The sequence below is a fragment of the Emiliania huxleyi genome (assembly GCF_000372725.1).
Source record: "Emiliania huxleyi CCMP1516 chromosome Unknown EMIHUscaffold_13, whole genome shotgun sequence".
In the NCBI taxonomy this organism is placed as follows: Eukaryota; Haptophyta; order Isochrysidales; family Noelaerhabdaceae; genus Emiliania; species Emiliania huxleyi.
This window is the reverse complement of record NW_005201287.1, coordinates 1,160,659-1,176,836: the sequence shown is the minus strand read 5'-3', so window position 1 is coordinate 1,176,836 and position 16,178 is coordinate 1,160,659. Positions and strand designations below refer to the sequence as shown.

The 16,178-nt window shown below is 66.9% G+C and overlaps 3 protein-coding genes across 3 annotated transcripts in view; 1 reads left to right on the top strand and 2 right to left on the bottom strand.

Annotated features, from left to right (window-relative positions):
- The window catches only part of EMIHUDRAFT_201307 (hypothetical protein), a gene marked incomplete at both ends in the record, with an annotated part of 1,122 nt that extends 1,075 nt beyond the window's left edge, over positions 1-47 (top strand). The window contains one exon of the mRNA XM_005789331.1: positions 1-47. This exon is cut by the window's left edge and continues 27 nt beyond it. Coding sequence (XP_005789388.1) covers positions 1-47 — 47 coding nt within the window.
- A 399-nt stretch (positions 48-446) lies between these two features.
- EMIHUDRAFT_201306 (hypothetical protein) lies at positions 447-3,015 on the bottom strand (the record flags this gene model as incomplete). The annotated part of the gene is made up of 6 exons (XM_005789330.1): positions 447-614; positions 789-1,160; positions 1,416-2,189; positions 2,266-2,535; positions 2,605-2,826; positions 2,911-3,015. 6 exons carry the CDS (start codon positions 3,013-3,015, stop codon positions 447-449), a joined length of 1,911 nt encoding a protein of 636 aa, XP_005789387.1.
- Positions 3,016-11,146: 8,131 nt separating this feature from the next.
- On the bottom strand, positions 11,147-16,011 carry EMIHUDRAFT_201303 (hypothetical protein; the record flags this gene model as incomplete). The annotated part of the gene is made up of 8 exons (XM_005789329.1): positions 11,147-11,171; positions 11,563-11,660; positions 11,733-13,106; positions 13,212-13,736; positions 13,804-14,340; positions 14,514-15,113; positions 15,271-15,358; positions 15,551-16,011. 8 exons carry the CDS (start codon positions 16,009-16,011, stop codon positions 11,147-11,149), a joined length of 3,708 nt encoding a protein of 1,235 aa, XP_005789386.1.
- Between the last annotated feature and the right edge of the window lie 167 nt (positions 16,012-16,178).

Below are 16,178 nucleotides of genomic sequence, written 5' to 3'. Positions count from 1 at the left end.
TAAAGGACCCCAAGGCGCAAGGGGCCAAGGGCCCATGTTGCATGTAGCGCGTAGGATCCATGGTAGGATCTCGCCCCCGTGCGGTGTAAGACCCGATCCCGATCACCTGGCTCGCTGGGTGCGCTTCTTAGCTCCCCGGCCCTGGATGTGAGGCTGAATGACTGTGCACTCCCAACGAGTGCTCCAAGTACCAAGAGGGCGCGGGGAGCCGCGCAGCACAGCCCGCACTATAATCTATATGTAAAAACACAGCCGACGCGTGGCAACACGCGTCGCCGCCGCCGGCGCCCGGCGCGCACTCCTCTGTCGACCCCTCACACAAGGCTCGCTCACCGCACGAAGTACTCTCTCTCTCTCCACGACACGGACAGAGAGTCCGCTCGCTCCACGCCCCTAGCTCCCTGCATCCACTCGGCCCGCATCCATCACACAATAAATCCGCGAGGCTAGCCCTCCGCGAGGCTCGCGTCGAGGATCCATACCTTCCGCTGCTGCTTCGCAACCTGCTTGAGAAGCTGCTTAAACAAGTGCGGCTCAGGGCACGCGCGAAAGCGCGCGACGAGCTGCTCGGACGACACGCGCCCGCCGTGCGAGCGGAAAAAGGAGCAGAGCTCCTGCAGCAGACTGGCGGCGATGTTCTCTGCAGCCGACGTGGCCCCGCCGCCGCCGCCACCGCCACCGCCACCGCCGCCACCGCCACCGCCACCGCCGCCGCCACCGCCGCCGCTGCTGCTCCCGCCCGCCGACTCGCCCGCGTCGTCGCCGGTGCGCCCCTGCCGTTCTCGCACGCGCTGCAGCAACGCCGACGACCCAATTGCCGCCGCCGCGCCCTGCCCCGCAGCAAAGAAGGAGCCTCCGGCGCTCCCCCCCGACGCCGACGCGGCGCTGGCGGCGATCTTGCGCGAGAGGGCCTGACCAAAGCGGTGGGGCGCGCCCGCGCCGTCGTTGCGGCCGGTCCAGGTGGGCAGCCGCATCGAAGGCCGGCTGGCGCAATCGTCGGTGGAGCGGCGCAGCGCCGCGGCGGCCCGCTCGGCCACCTGGCGAGCCTCTTTCGACGGCATGCTCGCGTCGCGGCCTTTGCCCGACCCCACCTCTCTCTCGTGGTCGAGCGTCCCAGACAGCATGTCGCCCCGAAGCAGCTTCTCGAGCAGGCCCGTCTCCTCGAGCTTTGCGACGCGCCCGCCTGCCGCGCTGCTGCCGCCGGCCGCGTTGTCCCCGCTCGCCGCCTGCGCCCCACCGCCCCCGCCGCTGTCGCCGCCCGCCGCGGCGGCGGCCGCGGTGCGCGCCGCCGCCGCCGCCGCGTCGTCGTCGGCGCTGGCGTCCTCCGAGGGCGGCGCGAGGAGATCGCGCAGGTCGGAGCGTCGGAGAGTCTTGTTCTTCTGCGCCCCCTCGGTGAGGACGCGGTTGGAGAGCACCTGCTTGAAGACCTGCCGCTGGTACACCTTCTCCTCGAGCGTCCCGCCAGTCACCAGCCGGAAGACCGCCACCGCGCGCGTCTGGCCGACGCGCCAGGCTCGCTCCCGCGCCTGCAGGTCGTTCGCGGGGTTCCAGTCCGGGTCGACGAGCACGACGCGGTTTGCGCCCGTCAGGTTGATGCCCAGGCCGCCGGCGCGGGTGGTGAGCAAGAAGAGGAAGATGGAGTCGTCCTGGTTGAAGGTGTCGATGAGCTTGAGCCGCTGCGCGACCGACGTGTTTCCGTCGAGGCGCGAGTGCGCGTACCCCTGCTGGTCGACGTACGACTGGACGATGTCGAGCATCTGGCGCGTCTGGCAAAAGAGCAGCACGCGGTCGCCGCCCTTGTGCCACGTTCGCAGCACCTGATGCAGCACCCGCATCTTGCCAGAGAGGCGCCAGTCGCCGTAACGCGGCGCGCCGCTCACGCCCTGCTCCGCCGCCGCCGCCGCCTGCCGGTCCTGCGCGTCCCAATTGAGCAAGTGCGGGTGGTTGCAAACCTTGAGGAGGGAGGTGAGCGCGGCGAACGCGTGCGCGCGGCCGGAGAGGACGGCCTCGACGTGGTCCGTCGCGAGGTACGCCTCGTACGCGTCGCGCTGCGTCTGCGTCAGCCGGCAAAAGAGAACCTTCTCCGACTTGTCCGGCAGCGCGACCGACACGTCCGCCTTCATCCGGCGCAGCAGGTACGGGCGCAGCAGGTCGCGCAGCACCATCGAGCAGCGCGCGGCCGTCTCAACCTACGCGGCATGCCAAAGACATGTGACATGTACATGTACATGTTGTGCGTGTGCATGTCCTGGACATGCCGGCCACTCTCGGCCACTCTCGGCCACTCTCTCGCGCCTTGAACTCGGAGGCGTTTGCGTAAGTGCCCATCGCGATGGGGAGGGCAAAGTGCTCCTCAAAGGTGGGCAGCGTGCCGAGCTTGCCGGGGAAGACAAAGTCGAATAGGGACCACAGCTCGGTGAGCTTGTTCTGGATGGGCGCGCCCGAGAGGATCAGCCGGTGCGCCGTGTTGAACTGCTTGCACACCTGCGTGATCTCTGCGTGCGGGTTGCGGATCTTGTGCCCTTCGTCGAGCACCTGGCGCAAGGAGGGGGCGGGTGGGCGCGGGCGCCGAGGCCTCGCGTCGCGCGCCGCTCGCCGCCTCACCACGTACTGCCACGGCTGCCGCAGCAGCTGGGACGCGTGCGAGCGGACCATCTCGTACGACGTCACGCAGACGGAGCAGGCGCCCTCCGGCCGCCCGCCGCGAGGGGAGCAGACGGATCGCAGCAGCGCGAGCCGGTTGCCCGGGTCGGCGCCGCCCTGCGAGTGGTGTAGCACCTCGACCGGCGAGATCTCTGGCGCAAACCGCTCGATCTCGCGCCGCCACTGCAGCAGCACGGTCGCGGGGCAGACGACGAGCGCGGGGCCGGCGCGGCCCGAGGCCTGCAGGCTGGCGAGGAGGGCGATGACCTGCAGCGTCTTGCCGAGCCCCATCTCGTCGCCGAGGATGCCTCCCACCTCCTGCTGGTGCAGCTCCCACAGCCACTGCAGACACATCCGCTGGTGCTCGAACATGCGCCGCCACAGCCGGCGTGGAACCGTCAGGCCGGGGACGTGCGCACCCTCCGCCTCCTCGCCCTCGCCCTCGTCCCCGCTCTCGTTCGCGCCCGCCTCCGCCTCCGCCCACGTTCTCGGCGCCGACCCGTCTCCCGCCTCCCGCCCCTCCGCCTCCGCAGAGGCTTCCGCTGGCCGCGCGCTGCTCTCCCCGTCCCGACTCGAGCCGCCGCCGTCGTGCCGCGGCGTGGCGTCGAGTCGGCTCTGCTTGGACGGTCGCGCGCCGCTCTCGGCGGATGCTCGGCCGAGCGGTCTGCCGGATCGAGGTGCAGCCAGCGGCCGCTTCCCGGCCGCGCCCGCGCCAGCAGAGCCGCTCCCGCTCCCGCAAGCACTCCCGTCGCCGCCGCGAGCAGCAGCCGTATCACCGACGGTGTCATCGTCCGAGTCGGAGCCGTGCGCTGCGCGGCGCTGAGCCACGCACGTCCGCTCGCTGCGCTGAGAGGCCAGGGCGCGGGCGAGGGCCTCGTCGCCGACAGAGTTTGCTCCGGCGTTCGCCCGCTCGCGCACCAGATCCACAACCTCACTCTCGTCGTACATCTCAACCTCGCTCACCTCGCCCTCCTCCGAGTACTCATCCGCCGCGTAGGAGCCGTCCGCCCAGACCAGTGCCGGCCTGCTCATCGCGGCGCGCGCGCCACTGGGACGGGGCATTCGCGTCACCCAACACTGCAAGAATTTATTCCCATTTTTGAGATGGCGGGGTGCCGTCATCCCATCCCTCTCTTAGGTCTCTCACAACACTGTCACGGGAATGGCGCGCACTGGCACTATCTATTCAGGTACAGACCACGGCGCACGGGAGCCGCCAAGCCGCAAGCGACTCCGCACAGCACTGGCTGGGCACGGGACTGGCCTCTTTCTTGTGTGCTTCTTAGCCCCCCGGCCCTGCGGCGATGTGCGGTTGCTGACTGCACCGTCCAAGTGCCCCAACAAAGGTACAAAGCTCCCTCGCACGGCACTGGGCACGGGACTGGCGCGCACGGGCACTAACACAAACAGGAGAAAAGAAAACTTGTGCCGTCCTGCGGGCAAAGCTGCGGGCAAAGCTCTCCACAGAATAAAGAATTCGAGCAGCCGAACGCTAACTGGCGTGCGAGGGCTCGGGGTCCCGGGCGCCCCTCATCACTGCCCCGGCGCGCATGCCTCGATCTTCTTGGGCAGCAGCTGGTTCGACAGGTCCTCTCCATGGCCTAGGCAGCCGCGTTCACCCACGCCCCAGGTAAAGACGGCGCCGTCGGCGGTGCGGGCGATGCTGTGGTCCTCTCCAGCCGACACAGCGACGGTGCGCTGGCCAGCCAACGCCTCAACCTTCTTGGGCAGCAGCTGGTGCTGCTCGTTGCCGTGGCCCAGCATGCCAAAGCCTCCACTGCCCCAGCTCCAGAGGGCGCCGTCGGCAGTGATGGCGAGATTGTGCCATACTCCAGCCGACACAGCGGCGACGCGCCGCCCTGCCAACGCCTCGATTTTCTTCGGCAGCAGCTGGCGTTGCACGTCGCCGTGGCCCAGCTTGCCCTCGCGTCCACTGCCCCAGCTCCAGACGGCGCCGTCGGCGGCGAGGGCGAGGTTGTGGATAGGCCCAGCCGACACAGCGACGATGCGCCGGCCAGCAAAGGCCTCAATCTTCTTCGGCAGCAGCTGGTTCTGCTCGTCGCCGTGGCCCAGCCGGCCTTGGCCTCCAAAGCCCCAGCTCCAGACACTGCCGCCGTCGGTGAGGGCGATGCTGTGGCTGTATCCAGCCGACACAGCGACGACGCGCTGGCCAGCCAAGGCCTCGATCTTACTCGGCTGCAACTGGTTCTGATGGTCGCCGTGGCCCAACTGGCCAAAGTATCCCCAGCCCCAGCTCCAGACACTGCCGCCGCCGGTGAGGGCGAGGCTGTGAGCCCCTCCAGCCCCAGCCAACACAGCGACGACGCTGTGGCAAGCCAAAGCCTCGATCTTTTTTGGCAGCAGCTGGTCCTGCTGGTCGCCGTGGCCCAGCTGGCCTTGCCCCCCCAAGCCCCAGCTCCAGACGGCTCCGTCGGCGGTGAGGGCGAGATTGTGGTCCTCTCCAGCCGACACGCTCACGACGCGCTCGCCGCCCAGCGGAGAGGGGAGGCGGGTCGGCGTGTTGAGCCGCGTCACTCCCTCGCCGTGCCCGAGCAGTCCTGGTCTGTCGAAGGACGGCGCTGAGCCGCACGACGAGAGCCGCCCCCCGCCGTCGATGAAGAGGCTGTGGTACTGGCCTGCCGCCGCCCTCGCCGCCGGGTTGGACTCGCGCAGCAGCGCAGCGAAGCACAGCCACCGCACGGCGCAGCTCTCGCCCTCGGGCTGCGCCGGAAGCTCGTAGCCGCGCTCTCGCGCCCACAACCGGATGCCCTCCAGCGCAAGCGAGGCGTGGAAGAGCAGCGAGACGGCCGCGACGCGAGCGATGTCTGCGGGGTCGCAGCGAGAGAGGGCGCGCACGAGGAGCTCCGTGGGGAGGTTGAGGAGGCGGATGGACGGCGGCGCGCTTGGCGAGGGCGCGGCGGCGGCGGCAGCGAGGCGGCGCGAGCGGCGGCGCGGCGGGGTGGACATCGCAAGAAAGAAAACGCCGCGTCGTTTTCTTTTCAGAGTGCACTCGTCGGTCACGCACTAACACGCACCGATGAGGTCAAGCGCCAGATTGCCGCGCAGGGTGCGGTGACGCAGCAGGCTGTGAGTGCCGCTACCGCCGAAGCCACACGCGTCGTCGGCCGCATTGCTGCGCTTAATCACACAACTGAAGGGAAGCTTGCAGCTGCAGCTCAGACGGTGCAGGTGTTGCAAAGCCAGGTTACGACGCTGCAGGCACGGGTGCAAGAACTTGAGGAATTGCACCGGGCTGTGCCGGCTTTCAGAGCTCAGGTGGTGCAGCTTGAGACGTCGGGCCAGCGCATGCGGGAGGAGATAGAGGCGCTTCGACAGAGCTCCCTGGTTCCGCCTTCTTTAACACCAGTGCAGGCCAGAGCGAATCGCCTAGCGGAGCTTGAGGCCCAGGAGGAATTCGCGAAAACGGGCAAGCGCGAGGGCAAGCAGTGGCGGGCCAACCAGCTGGGCTAAAACTCTTGCGCAACAGTCAAGCTGTGGGGCTGGACGTGCCAAGATGCAAAAGCGGCGGGCTACACATTTCTTCAGATGTGCGAACGTGGATTTGCGTTATCGGAAGCACGCGTAGCAGGCTTCACGTGCAGGGATGCGAGGGCTGCGGGATGGAGGCCCGCTGACTGCAGGGACGCAGGCTACTCGTACGAAAGAGGGAAGATCAGCGGGTTACAGACATGAAAGAGCATGAAAGCCGTACCTGGAACCATTACAACTACGATTGGTAATGTGCACAGTGTTGTATCAGACATCCCTAGGCCGGGGAAGGTAGCCTCCGTGTGGAGACCATCCATTGAGCATGATGCTCGCCTAGACTCCCTTGCTACTAACCCTTGCCGCTTGCGCAAGTGCCTCCCCGTGTCCAATTAAGAAAATTACATCCGCCTGTATCAAAACAATAGCAACCGAGTCGTGGTCGTGGTAGCCTCGACGCCCCCCACGCGTGCCGCTGCCGGAGCGCCTCCGCCGCCGCCTTCGAACATCAGCCAAGCGGGCTTTGCTCGAGCCTGAGCGATGCCGTCGACGCCGGTCTGCCAGCGCAGGGTCCTCACCTGCACGAGCAGTACTTAATGCTCCGAGGGACGAGGGTGTCGGACTCACAGACTTTTTTTCATTTTTGAGAAGAAGATACCGGCCAACGACGAGCCAACCCATATCTCTTATTTTACGCAAAAGCAAAACGCGCGGGACCGGGCGTCCCCGGCTCTGTGAGAGGCTCTGACGTTCGTTGGCTGAATCATCGAAAATCCCTCAAAGAAAATTCTACACCGTCTGGAGCGCGCGCACTGGGAGCACGCGTGGTGGCTGCGTGCTGCGAGCGTTTAGTACCCCTCCCCCCCTACCCCATCCCGCGGTCTCGGAGCACCCGGGGGGACTAGCTCCCTACGTACGATGCCCGTGGCTTCGATCTCAACCTTGATCCAGTCCCGCACCAGCGTGCCGCCGCAGGTGATGCGCTCGCCGTGACGGCGTGAGCGCAGGGCGCGGTGCGCATGCACCTGATGGTGCGCCTTCGCCAGCTCGTCCAAGTCGCCCACCACATTGGCGGCGATCATGCGGGTTATCACGACGTCCTCTAGCCCGCGCCCACCGGCGTCCTTGATCGACTGGCCAATGAGCTCGAAGCAGCCATGCACCTGCTCAGCGGCCGTCTCGCCCTGCGCCACTGTGCCTGCGATTCACACGCTGTGGGTCATGCTGCAAGGCGAGCACAGTTCGGCGAGGCAGAGTTCGCGCCCGAGATGTGAATCGTGTCCCCGACTCGCACAGCTCGAGACGAGTTCGTCAGATCTCCCCACGGAGCAGCACCGAAACCGACGCTCGTCCGGGAGGACATGCAGCGCCGCGCCGCAATTGTGGCGCCCAGACGGAGGCTGTGCATTGCGGGTCGCGTCTGCCTGCGCAGTGTGTTTTGGGGCGCTCTACGGAGCTTCCGAACCACAGAATGCGGCGGGCTGACTTTACTTTCACAGTGCTGTCTGTAACCATGGCCGCGGCTAGAAAACGACACATTTTTCGTTCGTACAGGGACCTTTTCCGTTCGTCTAGTACTCAGAGACCTCGAATCGGACGAATGTGTTCAGCGACACTAAGCTGTATGTCTCTGTGAAAGTGGTATTCAGTATGGATTGAGGATTCAGCATTTCGTTCACTCGTCCTCATCCTTGGACGGCGGCGACGTCGCCGCCGCGAGTCGCTCCTTCTTCTCCTTCTCCGCCATCGCAAGCTGGTACTTGAGGCTGGACTGGTCTCCCGCTTGGCCGCCCAGGAAGAACTGCGGCTTGCGCATGCGCGCCTTCTTGTGCAGCGTACCGTACTGCGGCTTGGCCTCCTCCCAGAAGTCGGCGAGCAGCTCGCCGAAGAGCGGCTCGAGCGCCTCGACGAAGCACGCCTTGTGCACCGGCGCGAAGGGTGCGAGGAACTCTTCGTGCTCGTCGTCGAGGGGAAAGAAGCACTCGTGCGCGAACGGACCCTCGCGGTGGCCGAACATGTCGTCATCGCTAAAGTCAGAATCGCCGACGGCTCCTTCAAGGTCTTCGAGGTCGCCGAGCAGCGCGCGCGCATGGCGCCAGTGCACGTCGCCAATCTTGTAGCCCACGACAACCGTCTCGCCCGCGGAGCTCATGCCGCCAGTGCAGAAGCATTTCAGGTCGAGGAGGCCGCCGCGCGCCTTGAGGAGTCGCGAGATCTCGGACACGCGCTCGGGCATCCTGTACTTGACCCACGCGCTGCCGTCGCGGATGGCGTCGACGTTGGGAATCTCCGTCAAACCGAAAGTACGCCCATCCTCCGGCATCGGCGGATCGTCGGACATGAGGTTGGACACTTCCCCATCGGCGCCACCATACCAGAAGCGGCGTCCGGTGCAGAGCGACTCGCGCAGGGCCGTGTAGCTTGTGGAGAAGCCCACGAGCAGCGCGCATTCGGCGCGGCGCCAGGACGGGCTGTCCTCGTCCGAATCCTCACCCGACGCTTCGTCGTTGGCCTCGTCAAAGACGCCGCTGGATAATTGCATCTCGGCGCTGATCTTCTTGAGAGCAAACGCGTTGATCAGATTTGGCTTCGCCGACCACGCGTCGTGAATAAGCGTCGACCAAAGCTTGCACGTCATGCTCATGCGCATGAAGGCGAACCCAGGCTCACAAATGTCGAAGATGCGGCGGTCGTCCGCCTTGCGGACCCAGCCATCCTGGTGCTCGCGCACGAGTTCGCGCATCGCTGCGGCGATGAGGACGAGATTGTCGCGCGGAAGATCGTTCAGCAGCGGTGCCATCGTTGGCGTCGGGCGCCACGTGGTTGCGACGGAGGTTTTGCGGTCTTCTTTGCTTGGCTGTGAATTCTTTTTCTGGCGCCGCGAAGCTGTCGCGGTTGCAGCGACCGAACGGATGCTGCCACTGCTGGTCCTGCTGCGGAGGCAGCGGCCACAATCGCGAGTCCCTGCTTCCCGGCACCGGGTCCGTGCCTGCTAGAGCCAAAAACGTGGGGCGCACGCGCCGGCAGCAGCGACTGGGGGTTCTCTGGTGTGAGTGGTGCAAGCGCCGGTGCCGGTGCGGCGCTGCTGCTGTCGATGGCGCCCAGTCAGCTAGCACGCGTCCCCTACGCGAGTATGGCTCCTGCCAGTGCACCAGACTTACAGATGTGTCTTCAGAGCACAGAGCTCAGAGGCGGGTTTGTGCCTAATAACGGCAGTATTGGAGAAAACGGCGCGGAACCCGGCGACGCATGCGGATGAGGCCGATTTTCTTAAACGGTCTTAAAAGAGGGACCCCCCGTGCCTGCAATCGCTTAAATGACAATTTGAGCCCCCAAACCTCCTCATTTCTTAAAAGGTCTTTAAAAAAATCCGGCCCTCAGAACCCTAGGGGTCCCCTAAGAACACGACAACACTGGGCACGGGTCGCGCACTGGCACTACTGGGAAGAAAAATGAAAATGCGCTGCCGCATATCGGATGTGTTAGATGTGAGTTGTGAGGCTCCAACTGCACTCTATAAAGTGCTCTCCAATGCAAGTGCACCCGCTTGTGGGGGACTGGGGGGTTCTCTGTTTCTTTCTTTCTTTGGCGGCATTGTGCACGGAGCTAAGTGCATTTTGCCGTGCTTACCGGAGTCGGCTCGCTTTTAGGCGGCTCCGGTGGTTTGCCTGTGATAGTGCTAGCACGCGCCAGTCCGCACCTGTATCGAGCCTGTCTGCTGTAAGAGAGTTTTGTTTTGTTAAATTCTTTGGTTAGTCTGGGGGCTCTGGCACGCACACAGGTAACCCAACGGGAGCCTAGGTTCACACTCTAGGTCTACACTAGGCTCTAGCGGTCCGGACTCACTCTCTGGGGGGAGGCGGGGGCCCCCGGAGGCACCGTCGCGTGCGCCGCGCCGCAGTGCGGAAACGGGGCCCCGGCTCTACTAGTCTCTACTAGCACCAACTTCCCGATCTAACCCGGTCTAACAGAGGGCAGATTTGGAGAGATCTCGAGGAGTACATACAGATAGACCCTCCAACCATCCGAAAACTCCGACCTGATCGGTCGTACTGACCGCCGACAGATCACTCCAAACAGCAGACAGGCCGACGTCTGCACGCGGCCGGCCGGGCGAGAGGCTTGACACGATCCGACCCTGCGACCCTGATGCTGCTGCTCTAGCTATCAGACACGCACTGGTGACTGCTGCCACAATGTGCGACCGGTGCTGGCCCACTTGGCGGCCTTCCCGGTCAGTGGTGAGGCGCAGTTCAGAGCTGTCGATGGCGCGATGCCGCATTGGTCCCACATTGGTGACACTAGACCACCAAGTTTGCCGGTCCACAAGAGAGGCGCCGGTGCTGTCCTGAGAAGGTGCGTGGTCCCTCTTGACTGCGCATGCGCGCGAGGCTGTGTAGGCATAGCCTCGAGAGTGCCAGCAGCCAATCCGAGGCAGTTTGTGACGGGCATTGCGCCAAGCGTGCACGCAGCTGGAAGGACACCTTCCTACTGGCCGTACGATCAGGTCGTCACTGAATGCTGGATACTAAGGCCGTGAGCTATGCAGGCGGTCAATTGTGCAGCAGGGCACGGTCAGCAGCGCCGACAGGCTGTCGCAAGGCGTGATAGCATGGCCGCAAGTACCGCGAATTCCCATGAACAAGTGAAAAATCGCGCAAAAAAAATCGGCGCCTCCGTGCGGCGGGCTGGGGGACCCCATCTCCCCCCCGCACGGGTACCCCCTAGGCCCCCCGCCTCCCCCCAGAGGACTCACTTGGTTCTACGTTCTAGGCCCCCCACGCCCGCCACCGCCGAGGCCGTCTCGCTCACCTCAGACCACAGACGACCTCACGCGTCACGGGGACGCTCACACGTGCGCTGCTGGGGTGCTGCACACTGGGGTCATGATGTCGTCATGCACCATGCACCTCGGCCCCCCACTCGCACTCGCACCCAGAGATCAAAAACGCTCGGGGCCCCCGCACAAAAAAAAAACGACCCCGCTGGTCAACTCAGTATCACCCTCCACACCCCGTTAGTATAGCGTCCCCTCAAATACACTTTTTTGCGCGATCGCTCCGGTCGGTACGGTACCGTGGAGCCAACCTCCTCCCCCCCCCCCCTCTCCCCCTCCCCCATCCATGACCCCCCGGGATCTCGACCCGCGTCGTGCGCCCCCATACACAACGCAACACGCGCGCGCACACGCGCTGCGTTTCGAGTACTGCGCGGGTGGGATCACCGCATCGCGCGGCGGCCCTCTGCGCCTGCTGCCTCCGGCCTCCAGGTTCGCGAACCACATTGGCCCACTCCTCGCCATACGCGCCTCACGCTGTGGGCGCTCCAGCCGCTGGCGCTGCCGGCGGCGGCGCCGCCGCTGCCGCCGGCGCTACTGCCGCCGCCGGCGCCGCCGGCGCCTCCGGCGACTGCTCCGGCAGGGGCCGGCTCCACGTCGCCTGATTCGACGGCGAGACGTAGTACGCCTTGCCCGTCGACTTGGAGACTTTGACGCTCCAGCCGGGAGGGAGGCCGACGGCCATCCGCTCCACCTCCGTCTGCGAGACCGGCGCCGCCGCGCCGCCGAGGGCTGCCGCGCGAGCCCGGGCGAGCTGGGCGTCGACCTGGTCGGCGGCGGAGGAGCTCGACGCGGCCGGCGGCTTGGGCTGCACGATGGGCCGGTACTGCGGCTGCGACGGGAGCGGCGGGGGCTTGGGCTGGACGAGCTGCCCCCCGCGGACAACCATCTTCTTGCCGCGCGAGTAGAGGGGCGCCGAGCCGATGGTGTTGACGAGGAAGCCCGGGTCGCCCGAGGCGCGCAGCTCCGTGGACGACTTGTCCGACGCGCCGGCGCGCTGGTCGAGGATGAGGGCGTACTCGTGCGGCGTGGAGAGGAAGAGGGCCATGACCGAGGCGAGGAACTTCGGCTGCAGCCCCACGCCCACCGGCGTGAGGCGGAGGGAGGGCAGGGCCCCCTCGCCCCCCTTTTGGGAGGAGAGGCGCTGCGCTCCGATCAGCGCCGCGAGAGCCTGGAGCTGGTAGGTGCGCAGCCCCTCGAGCGTGGTGACGAGGCGCATGTAGGTCTCCGCCGCCTCGTCGCGCGCCTCCGCCTGCCCCTTCTCGCGGTCCGCGCCGCCCCACGAGGCGAGCCGCTCGACGAGGGGCGCGAGGCCGGCGAGGCGGTCCGCCTTGCTCTTGGCGCCCGCCGTGAGCTCCGAGTCGAAGAGGAGGTCGTGCAGCAGCTCCACCGTGGTCAGGTTGTTTGCGTCCTGCGCGCGCGCCCGGAAGCCGGCCGTCGCCGTGGCGCCCAGCTTGGCGGCGGGCTGGCGCAGCAGGTAGGCGAGCGCCTTCGTGGCGCCGGGCTGCAGCTTCTCCCACGCCGTCCGCTCGTCGCGCTTGTAGGCTGGCTGCGCCGCCGCCTTGCGCTTGCCGCCGCTGGAGGAGGTGGTGTCGACGCCCGTCGCGCCAAGAATCGCGGCCGCCGAGGCCGACGCCTCGCCGCAGCCAAAGCCGAGCTTGTCCGACTTTTTCACGCACGCCGTCTTGCACAGGAGATAGCAGCCCTGCTTCGGGTGCGCCGCGCCGAGGGCCTGGAAGCGCTCGTTCTCGCCCATGATGAGCGCCTCGGCCGGCAGGTGGTCCTCGCAGAAGGCCTGCGGGCAGACGGCGCAGCGGAAGAGGAGGCCGCCCGCCGCGGCCGCCTTGCGCCCACACGTGGAGCACGAGTGGTGCGGGCAAGCCCAGATGCCCCACGCCGTCGCGTCCTCCTCCGCCATGCCTATGCAGCGCAGGTGGAAGGCGGCGGGGCACAAGTCGCACCCGCGGAGCTCGCCGTGGAGGCCGAGCTTGCGCTGCGAGCCGCCGCCCGCGTCCTTCGAGGAGCTCGCCTCCTTGCCGCCCTTTGCCTCCTTGCACACCTTTGCCCGCTTGCCGCCGCCCAGGGGCCCCTTCCAGCAGACGAGGCAGCGCTCCTCGTGCAGGAAATCGCGCCCCGCGACCTGCCGCCCGGTCGGCCGGTTGAAGGCGCTCGGCCGGCCGCGGCCCGCCGCCTGGTTCGGCATCTCCTCGCCCATCGTGTAGTTGTTCTCTCGCAGAACGGCGACCTCGCCCACCCCCTTGACCCACTGCGTCTCGAACCGCCCCTTCTTCTCGCGCTTCTTGCCCGCCTGCAGCGCCTCCCACTCGGCGTTGATGTCGCCCGAGCCGCCGTTCGCCGAGCCGAGGACGGCCTCGAGGTCGCGCACCGCCGCCGGCCCCGCGTGCTCCGACCCCTGCCCGTACGTGACCCCGCCCAGCTGGCGCAGGTTGAGCTCGCTCGCAGAAGCGTCGAACGAGTCGGCCGACCGCTGCACGCCCGTCATGGCGCCGCCGAGGCGGTCCCCCTCCTTGCGCGAGCGGTCGATGATCGCGTCCAGCTGGTCGTCGGTGGGCGGCTCGGAGGACGCGAAGCAGCACTGCGCGCCGAACTTGAGCATCGAGAGCATCTCCGAGGTCGAGACCTGCTCCATCGCCTCGGCCTGCGACGAGGAGCCGCGGTTGACCATCTGGTCGAGGTAGAGCTTCTTCTCGGCCCGCTGCACGATCCGCTCCTCGACGGTGCCCGGCGAGACGAGCCGGTAGAGGTGGACCTGTTCACAGCAGCAGGTGTGAAGAGACGCTATTCACACCCGGCGAGACGAGCCGGTAGAGGAGGACCGTCTTTGTCTGGCCGATGCGGTGCACGCGCGCCATCGCCTGCAGGTCGACCTGCGGGTTCCAGTCGCTGTCGAAGAGGATGCACGTGTCGGCGGTCTGGCAGTTGATGCCGAGGCCGCCCGCGCGGGTCGACATGAGGAAGACGAAGCGCGACGAGCCGGGCATGTTGAAGGCGTTGATGTCCACGGTCCGCTGCACGCGGTTGGTCGAGCCGTCGAGCCGGCCGTACTTGTAGCCCTCGTGCGTCAGAAAGTCCTCGAGCAGGTCGAGCGTCGAGGTGAACTGCGAGAAGAGGACGACGCGGTGGCCGGCGGCGAAGAGCTTGGCGAGCAGCCGCTGCAGGATCTGGAACTTGCCCGACCCGTCGACCAGCTGCGTGGAGTAGGCCTCGTCGCCAGACGGCTCGACGTTCGGGAAGAGGAAAGGGTGGTTGCAGCACTTGCGCAGCTGCATCAGTAGGCTGGAGAGCTTCTTCCAGTCGGTGCCCGTGCCGGCGGCGTGCTCCGCGTGCTCCGACTCGAGGTCGCGCAGCAGCGCCTACGGGGAGGGCCCCGAGGTCGCGGGTTGGGATCCGCCGCAGGTGTCCGGCCCGAGCGGCCGCGCGGCGGCGCCGACTCGCGCAGCAGCAGCCGCTTGTACCAGAAGAGCTGCATCTCGGAGAGCGGGCAGTGGATCGTCGTCTCGAGCTTGGGCGGCAACTTCTTCTCCACCTCGCCCTTGGTGCGGCGCAGCATGAGCGGCTGCAGCAGCCGCGACGCCGCCGCGAGCCGCTCGTTGTCGACGCTCCCCACCTTGCCGTTGAGGTTGAAGGCAGAGTCAAAGGCGGTCGACGTGGGGAACTCTTGCTCGTACAGGAAGTGGAGCAGCGCCCAGAGCTCGTGCAGGTTGTTTTGGAGGGGCGTGCCGGTGAGCAGCAGCTTGTGCGCCGCGTGGAAGGAGCGGAGCGCCTGCGAGACCTGCGAGGCGTCGTTCTTGAGAGCGTGCCCCTCGTCGACGATCAGGTAGCGCCACCAGGCGCGGCTCGCGAGCTGCGTGTGCACGTTCGGGCTCTTCGCCATCTCGAAGGTGGTGACGACGACGTCGTACGCCTCGGGGTTGGCCGAGATGGTCGCCATCAGCCGCTTCCGCTCCTCGGGGTCGGACGAGTGCAGCTTGACCGACGCGAGGCCGGGGCAGAAGCGCTTGAGCTCGGTCATCCAGGAGGAGAGCACCGAGAGGGGCGCGACGACGAGGTGGGGCCCGCCCACGCCGAGGTCGAACTTGAGGTGCGCGAGGAAGGCGATCGTCTGCAGCGTCTTGCCCAGCCCCATCTCGTCGGCGAGGATGCCTGTTCACAACGGCGGCGTGTAAAAGGGCGCGCGTCGACAGCGGCGCGCCCTGCCTTGTTGCGAGGCTGCCGTTGAGCCCGTTGTGGTGGCACATCGACAGCCAGCGCAGCCCGTGCAGCTGGTAGTCGCGCATCACCACCGGCCCGACCTGGCTCGGCTGGCCGAGCGACTCGTCCAGCGGCACCGCCTCCGCGCCGCCCTGCTTTGGCAGCTTGCAGCCAAACAGGCTGAGCACCTCTGCGTGCGGCGCCAAGTAGGCGACACGCTTCTTCACCGCGGCCGCCTCCGCCGCCTTGAACTCTTGCCGCCGCCTCGCCCGCACCGCCTCCTCGGCGCTCGCCACGCGCGGCTTCTTCGCCGGCGGCGCCTTCTTCTTCGCCGGCGCCGCCTGCTGCGCCGGCCGCTGCCGGGCGGCAAACGCGGGGTCGGAGGCTCCCTCGCCCAGCTCGCGGTCCCACACGGACCCCTCGCCCTCCTCCATGTCGTACATGTTCTGGCGCTTGACGGCGAACCCGCCCACCATCACCGTCGTGGGCTTGAGCATCCGCCGGCCCCGCCCCTCCTGCCCTGCCGCCGCGCCGTCGGACGAGTCGCCGGTGGCGGATCCCTGAGAGGAGCTTGACTTTGGGCGCGCAGGCTGATCCGCCTCCGCGGCGGCAGCGGCGGACGAGTCGGCACCACCGCACGAGGGCTTGATGTACTTGCGCTCCACCCGCTCCTCAACGTCTCCGTCGGCGTACTCGATCGCAAAACTGCCGTCACCGTTGTCGCGCGTCACGACTCCGTCGAACCAGCGTGTGCCGACGGCCCCGTGCTCGGTCGCGCCGAAGCGGGCCTTGACCGCGGACCCGACCGTCACCTCTTCGGAGGGCGCGTCCATCGCTCGGATGCCGCTGCAAACTGCAAACCCACGAGCGCGATGCACTTGTGCCAAAAAAGACGCGGATACTCGATTACCTTGTCTCGAGGTTCTCGAGGTGGATATCCTTTGGCCGCGTTGTGATGTGATCAGTTTGTGCATGTAATGACGTAATGAGAGTACCGGGG